Raw genomic sequence first — 15,392 nt, forward strand, 5'->3', positions numbered from 1 at the left:
CTCTTTTTTTCTCTGTCTCACTCTTTTTCACTGTCTCTGTCTCTCTTTCTTTCACTGTCTCTGTATGTGTCACTCTCTCTCTTTTTCACTCTGTCTCTCTCTCTCTCTCTCTCTCTCTCTCTCTCTCTAGCTCCCATGCATGCAGTATATCCTATAAGTGTGTACTCAGACTTGGACATATAACCCAAACAAGTGTTCACAGACAGAGCGATCTCACTCTTACAGACAGAGGGAGAGAGAAGGCTGGGGAGAGGGCAGCTTCTAACTGAACAGCCTTTAGGGAGAACAGAATGTTTTCAGGGAGACGGATGGCCACTTTTGAGGGATTGTGTCGTAACCCCGCCAAATCTAAAATGGCTGGATCAAATTGACTTGAGACAGATGAGGCAGTCGATGTAATATTCTGTGATCTGCATGCTAAAAAGGGGGGTCTGCTCCAAGCCGCAAGCCGTCAAGGTCGAGCAGCGCTGTAAAAATGCAGGTAGTTGTTTGGTCGCCAGACTGAAAAATGTGACCTTGATTATTGACTGTCATGTCTTGTTTTATTGCAGTCCCTTGCCAGTTCCGCTATAAAACTCTATTGCACCGGTCGGTACGACACTCTGCATATATATGTGAAGCATACTTCTCGTTTCTAAAAAAAAAAAAAAAAAGGGAAAAAAATATCTTGATTACATAGGAAGCAGCCATGTAAGTACCAAGGCTACGGCACTAACCCACACGTCGTGCAGTACTGGACATCTCCATTTTCTATCTCCGCTTCACTTCACCTCATCGTAGAGTGAGCAGGAGTGGGTTTTGCGTGGCGATCTCTTCTGCGCCCGGATAGGTTGGGCCGCAGATGGCGCTTTATTGTTGCAAATAGGCAGTCTCGAGGTTTTACACCTCAGGTCAATGAATGGCTGAGCACAGTAATTTCACCAAACACTGATTACCAGATGTTTTTCAAGGAACAGCACTGGAATACTTATGAAGCCATCCTGACAGGCCCTTGTAGAATTTGTAATGCAATCATGCCTCTTTCTAATAAGACCAATTAAACAGTAATGGATGCCGGATATCAAGCCAACAACAATAATCGAGATACTAAATCATGTTTGGGTTTTTACTCCCATTGTTCCATTGCTTCCAGCTGGCATGTCCCCTGAAAGTTTTCACTGTTAGGTGTGTGGAGGTAATCTCAGACAGACCCCAACACAGACTTACCATTGACCGTAAGAGAGTATTTCTTATTTCTGCACAGGAAGCAAATGACGGTTAATTATGCTCAATAAATTTTGCAATGCTCTATAATACTTAAGTCTAGCTACTCTGAAACTCCTTGGATTTTAATGACCGGCTGAGGTTGAACTAGAATTTGCACATGGTAACAATGACCTGCTTTCCCCCTCAAGGCTCTCCTGAGGATGGTGGCAAGCCGTTCCAATGTCCTGTGTGCGGACTGGTCATCAAACGCAAGAGCTACTGGAAGAGACACATGGTCATCCACACAGGCTTGAAAAGCCACCAGTGTCCCCTGTGTCCCTTCCGCTGTGCTCGCAAAGACAATCTCAAGTCCCACATGAAGGTGAGATGATATGGACTCATGTCCTTTCTTTAGCCTGTGACACTTTCCCCCTTACACATCAACTGTCCCCAGTGGCTATTAGGACTCTCGGGATGTAACTAATTGCTGACACTAAAGGATATGCATGCCTTAGTTAAAGTCACCTCTAATATACTGCTCTACATGGCACAATTAAACACTATGATGTTTGTTATAGCACCTCACCAGTGGATATTACCCAAATGCAGCAGTGCCTCCAGAAAACCAAGCATGTCCTCACTGTTCTCAGTGTTCTGTAGTGCCAGAGAAAATGTCTCTGTTCTCGGTGTTCTGTAGCATGGACATAAATAAGATGGACTGAGCGTGGCTATCTCCGCCCAGCAGGGTCGAGTGAAGCCCAAATCCTGCCAGATCAGTGAACCAGATTCTGCGCACTAGCTCCGTTGAGTTAGAACCTCTGTGAGGTCCCCGCCCCTCTGAACTTTCTTATGTAGAGCTGCTGTTTCTAGTTTTGCGCACAGTGCGTTGTGTATTTATATACAGTCTAGCTCTGTAAATATGGCACTTTAAGTTGTAATATTTTTTGTTTCGCCAAAAGTAACCAGGAAGATTCCCACTATGAGATCAGTTTATCAAAATGACGCCTGTACGAAAATCAGATTTTCGTTGTCGGAGATTGAGCTCGTATATCAGCCAGACAAGTCAGACCTCCGGGCTGCTGTCAGCCTCTCACTTTATCGGAAATTATCGGATGAACTGATGTTTGCAGCTCTGTGTTGATTAGCCTAATGTTTCCGTGGCATTTTGATTAACTTTATGATTTAATTCCTTTTGGAGCAAATGTTGGTTTAACAAATCTAACCGTGAGGCTACGTTGTTGTACTGGTACAGTGTGGGTAGGGCAGCCAAACCTAACATTAGCCCAGTGTGTGAGCCAGGCTGCCTGGTCTCTTCTCTGACTCTGTATATCCCACTGAGCTACATCTTATTTATGCCAATGGTATATCGTTACTAAGAGAGGAGCTTGTGAAGAATGAACATCCCCACAGTCAAAGCATTTCCCTGAGATATCCATATAAAAACGTGTATTGCTTTAATACCAAAAATAGAACCTCCAGTATCCGTTTGTCTAAGCTAACGCTAACCTGTTAGCGATTAGCTAATGGCTGGTGGTTGTGTAGGCCCTATCTTATACCCGGGAGTTAACGTTATAAAACACATTTCCTGTCAGTTGGACAACCTGGTCAGTTCTGAAAATATGTCTATTATTGTGTTATTCCAGCTATCGTTATCGGTTGTTAAAGTCGAGTTGAACCCAAAAATGACTTTTCTTTTCTTTTAGTTCAAATACCTGGGTATGCAGTGCACCTATTTAATAATGTATGCAAACAAAATCACAACAATCTAATTTCTTTAGTTTTTCACACTTTTTCACATCAAAAGTTCATTTTTCAAGATTTCATTGATAACCGTAATGTACAGTTTGCTGACGTCACCTAGTACTATCAAATTTCTACCCCATTTCAACCAATCATATCACGACATGCAGCTGTCAATCAAATCTTCATTTCAGGATAATTTTCTCTTCCAAATGAAGTAGAAAATGGCGCCTAGCGCCTGTCATCTGGCAGAATTCCTATCCCATAAACTAACTATTAACTTGGCCAATTGTTAGAAACATGAACAAAAAACAAAAACTATAATCTCTAAGAATGCAAAGAAATGTAACTGGCTCGTTAAAACGCGCATTCCAGGGATATCGTATTTACAGCAGCGATAATGGGGCGCGCATCCGAGAGCTTGGTTGTCAGGGGTTGCACTTCGGAGATTCCAGGCCGACGTGCTGCACTCTCCGCTCGGCAACACGAAGGCAGCTGGCTGCCTGCGGCTCGCTGAGCTCCACTCCTCCCGTCAAAAGGCTCTTCCCGAGGGGAGCGCCACAACATACTGAATCCCACTCGATTTGGAGGCGGAACACGCCAGGATTGGCTAAAGCCCAATCCAGTCCCCAGAATTGTCAAATAAAATCATCGACATGATACTATGACCCGCCTCTCAACCTGTCATCTTAGACAAACTATGTTTTCAGTCTGAAACGGACTCATTATGCACGTGACGAACAGGTTCTGTTCGACTTTAAGTTATAGTAATATTAAGCCGACAAATAATGCAAAAACAGCCGGCTAACTCAAGCGGCTAATGCTAGCCTGCATCCATTAAAACCATTGTGTATTAAAATAACCGATAACGTAGCTGGAGTAACTAATAAAACACATATTTGCTGAACTTACTTCAGTCCCCAACCAACGTTACTTCCTCGCGCACCTTTCTCAAAACAATGTCCTTTTTATTGCGGTCCATCGATATGTCTGGTAGATAACATGAAAGCAGCACTGTGTCCTGTCTATGTAAACTAACGCTAGCTCTATAATATGAAGAGCCTGTCCAGCCAATGACGGCTTGAGACTGGCTGCCACAGCTGTCAATCATCCCTTTTTATATGTCAAATAACTACTTAAAAACAAACTGATCAGAAAAATTACCACTTGCACAGGCATTAGCATGATAATAACTATCTAAAATGATACAAACCACCTTTGGAAAAAAATGATCTGACGTGTACTGTGATTATTTCGGTTGTCCATTCCCCCATCCACTAACAGGGGGAGGCGGGCCTTGTGACCTATACTGGTACCTGCCGCCAGAGCGGCGATCTAACATGCAACGGCTTCACTAAAGGGGACCAGGCCTACACCCTTGTTCTGTAGTGCCAGAGAAAATGTCTCTGTTCTCAGTGTTCTGTAGTGCCAGAGAAAATGGCGATTTAAAAGTTAACCTAATCCTGCTTACTTCCAGGTACATCAGCACCAGGACCAGAGTTAACCTAATCCTGCTTCCTTCCAGGTACATCAGCACCAGGACCGGGGTGAGACGTTCCAGTGTGAACTTTGCCCTTTCACCTCCTCCCGCCACTTCAGCCTGAAGCTCCACATGCGCTGCCACCAGCACTTCCCCCGCACAGACGTCAAGGTGAAAGAGGAGGTCACCACCGACACAGAGGGCGAGGGCTCCCTGATGGGTGACAGTGGCCCCGCGGACCTGAGGGGGACTGAGGTGTCCCCCTTGCACTCAGACTCTAGGCAGCCTACGTCCCCTCCGGTCGAGCCTTCCCCCAACCACGTCCACATCAAGGAGGAGCCACAGGAGAGAGACCTGTCGGTGCTGTCTCCCTTTACCATCTGCAGGGAGCGCCCCAGCAGCAGTGCCAACTCGCTGGACCTCTCCGGGGTCGGTGTCGGAGTGGGCATCAGGTCCAGTCCCAGTGGTCCAACCACAGCCTCCCTCTTCAGCCCAGATATCTCTACCAAGACAGCCACTGACCTGCTTATGAAGCTGTCAGGTAAGCACAAATTGTTAATATTGTTAATATATATACAGTATATACAGTGTATATCTCTCTTAGGGACCTACTGTATATAAAATGGCAGCAGCTTATAAGTGCCTGTTAAGCTGATAAGCTAAAGCATAGAGTGTTATTTTAATTCTTTCCCTGTCACCAGTATTGCCCTTGAGATGTCTAAAGCCACCAGTAAATGTGCCACAGATGCTACTTTTGTCAGTTGTACTGCAGGTTGGGCCTTACCTCCCTGAAGTCATAGGCTCCCATTGTTTTCAAACATCCTCTCAAATCAGCTCGTACCTCAGAGACAGACAGCAGCATCTACTCAATGAATCCATCATGTTTGCTCTTATTTCCTAACATGACTTTGTGATGCCAGTCAGTGCAGCTGCAGTCAGAGTACTTCCATTTCGGCCAGAATTTAATGTGAAGTGATCATTGCACATCTCCATCCAGGTGCTGCCTGCCACTCTGCACTAGGGTTGCACGGTATACCGGTATTAGTATGGTACCGCGGTTCCCTGCCGTTAAAAAGGATACTATACCACGTTAATTTAGTACCGATACTTAAAAAAATGTCATGGGTTGCGTCAGTGTGCGACCGTGGTGTTTGTTAGCGGAGGAGAGAGACACAGCGGCATTACAGTTGAGAGCCTGTCTCCCACCTCACGTGAAGGCAACACAGCCTTGCCTTGAACCAATGGTGACTCGTGAAAAGTGAAAAAAAGCTCGTCTCTGACTCTGTCTGCTTCATGTGGGGGCGTGTCGACTTTCCTCTCTTCCCTCTCTGCTCGCTCTCTGGCCACAGTCGTTCAGTCCTCACTACAGCACCCCGACACACAGGACAGACGCAGCGAAAATGGCAGCGGCTTCTTCTAGTCTTGCAAGCCGACCAACGCTTGTAGAAAAAGCAGATGCACGAAGCGAAATATGGAAATATTTTGCTTACGTTGCCGACAGCGAAGGCAAGCCCGTGGACACATCCAAACCAGTGTGTAAAAGGTGCTTCAACGTGACGCAAGCGAAAGGATCAAACACATCGAACCTGGCTAAACATCTTGCCGACAGGCACCCCGACCTGTTCAAAGAGTTTAAAGACCGACAGGTTAGCGAACGTGAACGATAAACATACATGCCCTCAAATAAGTCCAACGAGTATTGTGTGACAAGCGAACTTGTTTCACTGAAAAAGTTCGCTTGTCACAATAGCCTACTCGTTTACAGTGAAACACGAGGCAATGTGCTGGAGCACAGATCTCTGCCAAGGAGAAAGTCATGACATGTAACGTTTAGGGGAGGGGACATCAGATGACTGCATACCATGTACAATATTTAATTACACTATGGTCCTCAATGCCAGTGTTATTAAAGCTTTTACATGGTAAGCAGTCATCTGATCTCACCTATCCTAATATTTACAATAATCCCAATTATTAATGATATACGAATTCATTGTAAAAAACACCTAGCCTACACGTATGGGGGGGGGGGGGGGGGGGGGCTGGGAATACACCACATAATAAGCCTACATTTCAATAGCCTACATTTATGTGTGAAAATAATATATATTACTAGATTAACCATAAATCAGGCACTTCATGTTAATGAAGCTTAGGAGCTGCAAGTACAGAGTACTTTTTTTGGATAAAACAAATAGCTATAATAGTGTAGCAGCTGTGTGAAAATATATTTTATTTATATTATTTATAAGTTTAAACGGTTGACATTCCTTTAAAATATGTTTACAGGAGAGATTATGTTAATTTTACACTAGATAATAAAAGTTCTAGCATGTTCAGCGCCACACGTGGTGGCAGTACTACCAGCATGTAGTAAAATGACTACATGGCTGTGCATTACCTTGTTAAATCAATAAAATAAGTTTTAAGTTCCATGTTTTGTCCCCTCTATTTATTCCAATACTTTTCCTGATGTTTTAGTTTTTTGCCGTGGTATCGTTTCAGTATCGGTATCGAGATACTTAGGCAGGTATCGGTATCGAACTCATAATTTTGGTATCGTGACATCCCTACTCTGCACCCACTCCCACTGTTTTTATTTCTTATTTTTCTTATTTGTATTATTTTATTTTGAATGAATGAATGAATGAATGAATGAATATGATGTACATTATCTGATGCATTTGTGAAAACAACGTGAGCCTATGACTTCCAGGAGGTAAGGCAGACCTACAGTATAAAAGACAGTCGTAGCTTCTGACTTTTCATCTGAAATAATTGGCGAAATTACACCGGTGTTACCCTTTTAAACGCTGAATAAAACTTTTAGTTCCTGACTGTGCAGTTTGAAAAATATGGGTCCAATTCAGGCTGCACAGAGGTATGCAGGATTGCAGGCCTTTAGACACTCATGTTTGAGCTGTTCTTTTTCAGACCTGAACTATTTGATGTGCATACTGAGATACTGGACAATGGCTTTATTTGATGTGCATACTGAGATACTGGACAATGGCTTTATTTGCGCACAGGTTTACTCAAAACCTTGGCTTTTGTGTCCTTCCCGTCAGTATGGTGGAAACTCGGGGGCCATGGACTTTTTGCCTTTTCATGTCTTTCTCCTGAGGATTTACCTCTCAAATTCCTTGTGCCTTTTAAAAATGAGTTTTGTTTAGGACAACACAAAAACTGAATTGGAAACTTATGCCGCGGCCACACTGATCCTTCAGAAATGTGACAGAATTACTAACAGATAGATTTCTGTCCATTGGGCTGTTTTGGAACGTCAACGTTTTTTTTTTTTAATGCATCTGATTTGCGGTGAAGAATCCCTCCGTCAAGAAAAAGTCAACTGGGTTGAACTTTCTGTCGGTCAAAATGGACTGAAATCTGATTGAGACAGATGTGTCATCAGTGCTGCCCGGACAGCTCTCATTGAACATGAATTGAAATGAACAGATATACAGACACAATGAATCAAATTGTGGCCGCGATTTTTCTCTTAGAACATCATTTATAATTGGTCATTCACAATTGTTCCTATAAAAAAATGCAGAAAGGCTTATTCTTCTTATATCAAAAGTAAGTTTCATATCAAAAGATGATTTTCTTAAAGGTCCCATTCCGTGCAAAAGCTGTTTTTACTTGTAAATGCATATATACTGCTGTCAGCCCTCCCTGTAATGAGTGGTCACACGCTCAGAACTGCCACAGTTGGATTTGTCCCCATCCAGCGTCCCTCTGCAGTCTCCTCCAAGCCACACCCCCAAACGCTTCGTTTGCCCAGAGGGGAATCTGGGGGAATTGGGACGTCACTAGCTTCCTCCTGCATACTGCGCGGGTCTCTCTCACACAAGCTACCTGCACCATTTAGTCTATAGCCACAAAATTAACACTTCTAGCTGGAGCGACGCCAACTGTACGTGATCCAGCAACTGCAGAGGTGCATTCGGTAAGTCTAGGCATTTTGAGATGTCCTCTTTAGCGTAGTACCGTTTAGTTAACGATAACTCGCAACCTAGCGTGCTGGTCCACAGACGCTAATCTGATTGGCCGCTGGGAGCCTGGGGCGGGCTCTCCCTCAGCGGCCAATGGGAACTGTTAGTTCTGAATATATTATATAAACAGGCCGTTCTTGGGAAGCGACCAGATGAGGAAGTGAGAACTCCGTCACAACAAACGGGTTTGCTATATTTTCGACAGATTAATCCAGAATCATGTTTTATGGACCAGAGACACACGTTTTTAAGAGGTTACAGCTGCACGAATTGGGACCTTTAATGTCAACTGCTTTCTTCTCAGCTCCGCAACAAGCAATAGCCACTTTCACACACAGATCGCAAAATATTGCAGTTCAGAAGGCCCGCAAAGCCGGCAGCCTCGCCACAGAAATTGCTTTCACACAGAGCCAAGCAGCACCGCCACAGGGTAATCCGGCGCTGTGACTAGGTCCACTGGCGGAACGAAAGGCGTAACACAATTATCCACCAACCCGCTTTCACAACTTTCACATCGGAGGCGGCGGATCACATTTTCCGTGTATTTTACCGCTTTCAAGTGAGTGAAAGCGGCTAATGAAACTTTGCACACACACTTGTTATCACCATGTCTGTGTCACATACCAGTTTGTCTTTCTCTATGTCTAAAAGTGTATTCTTGTGAACTCAGCACCTTGAGGATCACATGCATACATTCAATGGCAGAGATATTTAAAACCTGCGACATGATGAACTCTGCCATTGATCAATGTTTTGCGGAACAGTGTCAAGCTTAATGCGTACATAAATAGTAGGACCCATCTTGATTGCTTAGTTATGGAGAGTCTTCAAATTGCTTCAGATAACATTCCAAATTGTTCTGAGATCAGTTGTTAGCATTGCATTTTTTAATTGATTTGTAATCCATTGAAGTGTTTTACTCAACACTTTTCTTTCCTATTTGGGGACTTTGGCTGTAGAATGTAGGTTTCTTGTTTTACATCATGAAACAGAGATGGGAGTTCTGGGCAGATTACAGAGTTTCAGGTGTGTAAGGAAAGGAGCATACAAACGGACAAGTCCCAAGAATCTGCGTATCATATGTGACAGACATGCCTTGGTTTTCATATGGGGGCACGGTGGCGGCGGCGCAGTGGTTGCGTTCTTGCCATGCACTCTCGCCTTACAGCAAGAAGCTCCTGGGTTCGATTCCCACCTGGGATGCATTGCTGTTGACACTGGGGGTATGCAGCAGGACACATACCCTTAATCCGGCTTCCCACCCACAGACATGGCCAATTGTGCTTGTGTGGACGCCCGATCAAGCCGACGGTAACACAGGGGCTCGAACCTGCTCCGCTCATGTTGGTAGGCAGGGTATCTGCTGCTGCACTACCCAGACACCCAGGAGTTCAACATTTGATTTATTTGAGCGCTTTAGTCAACCTACAGTAATCAACTATACCTTGTTGGCTTAGGCTTCATCAAACTGCTCCAGAGATGTCACGCGTGAGCAGTTTTTCTCCCCTCTGTCCAGGGAAAGTTGACACAGAGTACGCTCACTCTTTCCCAGCAGTGCCTTGCTTCACGTTTGCACATTTCCTGAACATCACACCAGGGAACTGTTCAGTACCTCTTCTACTGTTGTTGACCACTGAGCAGTTCCACTGTTCAGTACCTCTTCTACTGTTGTTGACCACTGAGCAGTTCCACCCGAGGATTAAACACTTTGCTCAAGGGCACCTTGGCAGTAAGTTGTTGAGGGAGGGAAATGGGAATAGCATTGCTCATTCATTTTCCCTACCCATGTCCTCCCAGCTGGCCTGGCGATTCAACGGTGTCCTTCCAGTCACAAGCCTGCTTCTCTAACCTCTATTAGCAAATAGCAAATTAGAATCTGAAAATGTTAATGAGACCACCTAAAAATGTTCGTGACACCAATGAGAAATGTTGCTTTGGAGCCCTGCATTAATGATGGTGTACATAAAGCTACTTTGTTTCAAAGTAGCGTGTTGAAAAGCTACAGTAGCCTAAAAACAGAACGCTGTCGATCATCCCCTGTTCTTGGCCTTGTTGTGGGGTATTTCAAACTGAAACTCAGGCCGCTGCAATTGGTGGTGTGAAACTGGTTGTCTGTACCCATGAGCTATAAGCAGTTGTTAGCGATTTGCTCAGTCATAGAGTATAAAGACATACAACTGTTTTATTCCATTTCATTTTATACCACTGTTGTATTGTTTCTACAGTGGCTCTTGTATTTAACTCTCCTAGCTTTGCCCCTTTATGAACAATATGCTCACAATAATACTATTCATCTGGTCTCTTGCAAATAAATGGCTGGAAGGTGACATGTGACATGAAATGTTAAAAACTTTGAGAACATATTGATTCAGTTTTGTTGAAAAGTGTATGTGTTTTTTTCCCTGAACAAACTTGACAAACATGCTGTGCTAAGGTATATCGGGTCCCGACCGTGTTTAGATGCATTTCACCATGTTGCAAGATGTCAAAGGATGAGCTGCTTTGAGACAATGGCAAGATTGATGGAAAAAGGTTGATCAAGGTTCAGCGCCGGGGTCGAGGCTACGGCTGCCACTCTTCCACTTAATGCTGTGTAATTAGATTGAGATCTCGAGCGAGGAGGGGAGGAAAAAACCCTGGGAACATTAGATTAATTAAAAATTGATGCATAATTCATAATTAAAAAGGAATTCATAATTTGAAATGATTAGCGCCCTCAGTGCCATCCTATGACCCCGCTAGGATGCACGGGGACTGGGCCGGCGTAGTTAATTCCCCCTCGATCTCGCACACCCCGGCTCCACATGGATGCCCCCTGGGTGCCAGTCGCACTTCTCTCCCAGACTGCACAATCAAGCACCGGCAACTCCCAGAGGAGCCAAGATGGCTCCTCGCAATGTCAGTCCAGTGTCAAGTGGCGGACATCTTAGTTAGGGCATCACTCAAGGAGAATGAGGGAGGATTTAAAAAGACAGGACGAGAGGATAGTGAACTTGAATGAGCGATGATGGGTTTTAATGAACGCTGCTTGGTTTGATCACAAAGTTCCGTCTTCGTTTGGAGGGTGGGTGGAGTTAAAGATGGAGGGATATGAAGCCGAGTAGAACCGGTGTCAGATCTTTTGTGAGACTTAGCCATGCCATGGAGCAGCCAGGGCAGGAGAGGTGAGGAAGTTCCTCCTGGGACCTCTAGACTCCATTTCTTTTGACCTCCCTGCCAACCCAGATTGAGTGTGTACACGAGCAGCTCATCCTTCCTGCTTTTACACTGCTGTCTCAGTGCCTCAATCCCAGAAGGCCTGTGAGGGGGGGGGGGGTGTGGGGTGGAGGGGGGTATAAAAAAGCTACAGAGAGAAAGATAAAAAAAGAGACAGATAAAGTGACAGCGAGTGAGGGAGACAGAGAAGGAGGCGAAGAGGGAGTTGCATCCGAGTTCCCCGGGCATTAAAATCCAGTGAACTCCCCCTGACCTCTGACATAATAAGCATATCAGTTTTTTTGGGGGGCTGCCCTGCTTTCCACTGGGTGTTCCACTGATCCCCCTTTGATTTTGATTCTCGCACGCTGACACAACCGTTAGCGATCCAGTGTGATCCACATTTTGATTCAGAGATGAAAGGCACGCCGAGGCACTTTGAAATGCACGGCCCCTAGCCCGCGCCCAGCGGCCCCTGAGTTCATCATGACAGTGGGGCACTGCGCACCCTCCAAACACCACCCCCCCCCGCCCCCTGCTGGCGGTGGTGACACGGGGACAACGAGCTTGACCCTGGCTGGGTGTGAATAATTGGCATGCAGGGGGGTTGTGGGAGGTGTCGTATCTGTCGAGATGCTTCTGCAGTTGTCTTATTTATCTTTTCCCCGGGAGGGGATCTTGCATGCGATGCATTGCTCCAAGGCGGTGGTGCCGAGGCACAACTGAAGCATTGTACACACGGGTACACAATAGTGTCAACAGTGACAACCAGGAGTATTTTCTCACATTTCCTTGTTATTCTCCTGGCCGAAGGATGGATTCCTCAGGTACTCCACGTGGGAGGATCACCGTAGTGGCATCTGTATATCTATATCCCAAGTGTTGAAATGCGAGCGCTTTGTTACACCATCGCTTAATCAAACCAAGTCGACAAGCCAAGTATTTTGGGTCGCCTAGTTTTTAGTTTCCTTTTGTCCCTTTTCTGAACATGGAGAATTAATCTGCATGTGTGCCTGGGCTTTCCAGCTCCGCATGAGCAGGCACAGGCGGGCCTTTTGTGCGTGACCTCTGGTCCATACATCCCCACTGCAGCCATCAGTATCACTGTCCAGTGTCCAGCACACTGTCAGCTATTGTTGGGTTCTCAACCTGCCCCACGTAGCCCTCTTCTCTTTTTTTTCCTCCTCCCGGAGAAAACAGCAGCCAATTGTCAGAGGGGGAGCAGGCCGGCGTGACAGAGGTGCAAAGCTAATGAAGTTATTTGACGGCAGGCCCTGGCCGCGGAGCGAGAGGTGAGGCGCGCTGGACAAGCGCCTGGCAGCGAGACGGATGAGGCGCGAGGGACAAGTGTGGCGAGAGAGGGAGCGCAAAAGAGGCGAAAGTATGGCCATGGTAGGTAGCATTGGTGGCAGGTGTCAGAAGGGTGTGATAACATGGAGACAAGCTGATAGTATCATCATCATCAAGCCTGGGCTGGAACACCATGCACAGGCAGCTGGCTTTGGCCAGGGTACATGTTCACACAGGCAGGGAAGCTTCCAGCAGAGAGATGCCCAGTCGCCCATGGAGATGCCCCTCTCCTCCTCAGATCTGTGCCACCTTCACAAGACGATGTGCAAGAGTGATTATTACATGAGGATATGGTGATTGACCAAAGCCTAAAAGCGTAAGCATGGTGCCGGAGGCTGAATTGTTCCTGTTGATACTATAGTATGCTGCAGCTTTTGTGTTATGGAGCCATCAGCCTGGAGGAATCAAAAAAAAAACTTGCCCGTTGGATTAGGCTACTAAATAATTCATTGGGCTCTGTAACATAGATTGTGAGTGGAAATACACTCTATTTATAGCGACAATCCAAAAGGTCACTGGAGTGGTGTGACTTTGTGTGTGTGAGTGCACGTCCCGGGGTTGTTTTTGTTCTGCTGCGGCCACAGAGGAGTAGAATGTGTGAATGTAAGTTTGCGCGAGTCTGTATTTACTCGTGCTTTATGTGCAGCGGCGCAACACTTGTGCGTACAGTTTAGACGCAGCACGATGCAGCGTGTGTTGTGGCGTGGCAGAGACGCCTGTCGTCGTATGCGACTACGTAAAATATAGATTTCCCTCTCTACCGACATACCTTTTAGTTTTTATGCGTCTGTGTGGGTAAATGTGAAAGTGTATTTTTGTGCGTGTGTGTGTGTGTGTGTGTAAGGCTGTGACCAACTGTGCTGTCCCTGTCTGATCCGACATGGCCGAACACGCTTCTAATTAGAGGACGTCCTTCCAGGTGCTGACCAGGTTATACTTAGCCTGCCCGCTGACATCTGACGGTGTGACATTTCCAGCTGGTGCCGCGTGCGACCCCACCCCCTGCCCCCTGACGTGAAGGTCACCATCCCCCCCCCTCCCCAACCTCCTCCTTCCTCCCCCCACCCCCCCCACCCCCCTTAAACTACAGCCATGGTGTGGCACTGTGGCATCGTGGCACCGCACGGGTGGTCAAAACACCAGCACCTGTCCCCTCTCCCTGCCCCGTATCCCCCCTGTCCCCGAGCCCTCTATCCCCGAGGCATAGATCATCATTAATCAGAGTGGCCGGAGCTGGCGCAGATTGATGATGCGGGCAGGGGGCGGCGGGCCCGTGGCGGTTAGAGATGTTAGGTGAGACGGCCGGGTGAGGAGCGGAGCACATCTCTGCTGGGGCCAGAGGAGACTGGACATGCAGTCGGCCCAAGAGTGATAGCCTCTCTTATATCTGTGCCCCTGTGTGTGTGTGTGTGTGTGTGTGTGTGTGTGTGTGTGTGTGTGTGTGTGTGTGTGTGTGTGTGTGTGTGTGTGTGTGTGTGTGTTACTGTGTGACCGCGCCTCCGTTGAGGTGGTTTTGAAAAGCGTAGATGTGTCAAGGGTCGTGCTGATGGATGTGTGCGCGCCTGCTGTGTGTTTACAACTCAAATTCACCAGCCGCTCTCACCATTTTAATTACCTGCCAGCCAGCCAGGTTAGAGTAGAATAGGATCTCCAAAATCTGGTTAGTTACCGGCAAAGGTGGTTGATAGAATAAACAGGTCAAACTTACCAGCCATACGAGAATTTGGCCGATGACTAGTGTCAGTGTATCTTCAGACTGCCAGCCCAGATTGGATTTTTGGCATATCCAGATTGGAGTCGGATTGATTTTCTTCAAGTCTGAACAGCAAAAACAAAACAAACAAACATGGAAACCAATTTTTGTAAAATCGAATTAAGACACATTTGTATGTGGTTTGAAATGGAATTCAAATCGGATTTTTACAGATGTGTCTGACTCTGACCACTCTAGCTGCTCAAAACGGTTTTCAAACTGTCCTTAACATCACTCGCAGCGTGACACACGGCGTTGTCGTCAACATCCAGAGCATGGAGAGTGTAAACAACAGCCTTTACCGCCGGGGGGATGTTGTCTGCTGCGACGAGGAATTCTCGGCGACTAGATCGTCCTGAGAGGAAAAGATTATACGTCTCCATTCTCCATTTGCAGCTTTTTTGTATGTGTTCCGTATCTGAAATCTGACCTGCTCACTTGCAAATAACAGTGTGGACAGTCAGAACTAAAGATCGGATTTGAGAAACAAAGGGGATTTGCCTACAGTCGGAGCCTTAGTTTCTTCATATTAATTAGATGTATGTATGCATGTGCCTACCACACAGTACATTAATGCATGAGAGTATCACTGTTTTGGATAGAATTCATTTGGGGATATTTCCAGAGACTAGATATTACAAGTGAACTTCTTAGGTTACAAGAATGTCCTTTGTCCCAGCCTACAGTTCTGACA

At 46.0% G+C, this 15,392-nt stretch overlaps 1 protein-coding gene across 1 annotated transcript in view; it reads left to right on the forward strand.

Annotated features, from left to right (window-relative positions):
• Positions 1–15,392, forward strand: part of znf827 (zinc finger protein 827) — a gene marked incomplete at both ends in the record, with an annotated part of 107,080 nt that overhangs the window by 40,456 nt on the left and 51,232 nt on the right. The window contains 2 exons of the mRNA XM_083656095.1: positions 1,395–1,567; positions 4,451–4,946. Of these exons, the coding sequence (XP_083512221.1) occupies positions 1,395–1,567; positions 4,451–4,946 (669 nt within the window). The remainder of the gene's footprint in view (positions 1–1,394; positions 1,568–4,450; positions 4,947–15,392) is intronic.

This window comes from Poromitra crassiceps (assembly GCF_964638095.1).
Source record: "Poromitra crassiceps genome assembly, chromosome: 19".
Classification (NCBI taxonomy): Eukaryota; Metazoa; Chordata; class Actinopteri; order Beryciformes; family Melamphaidae; genus Poromitra; species Poromitra crassiceps.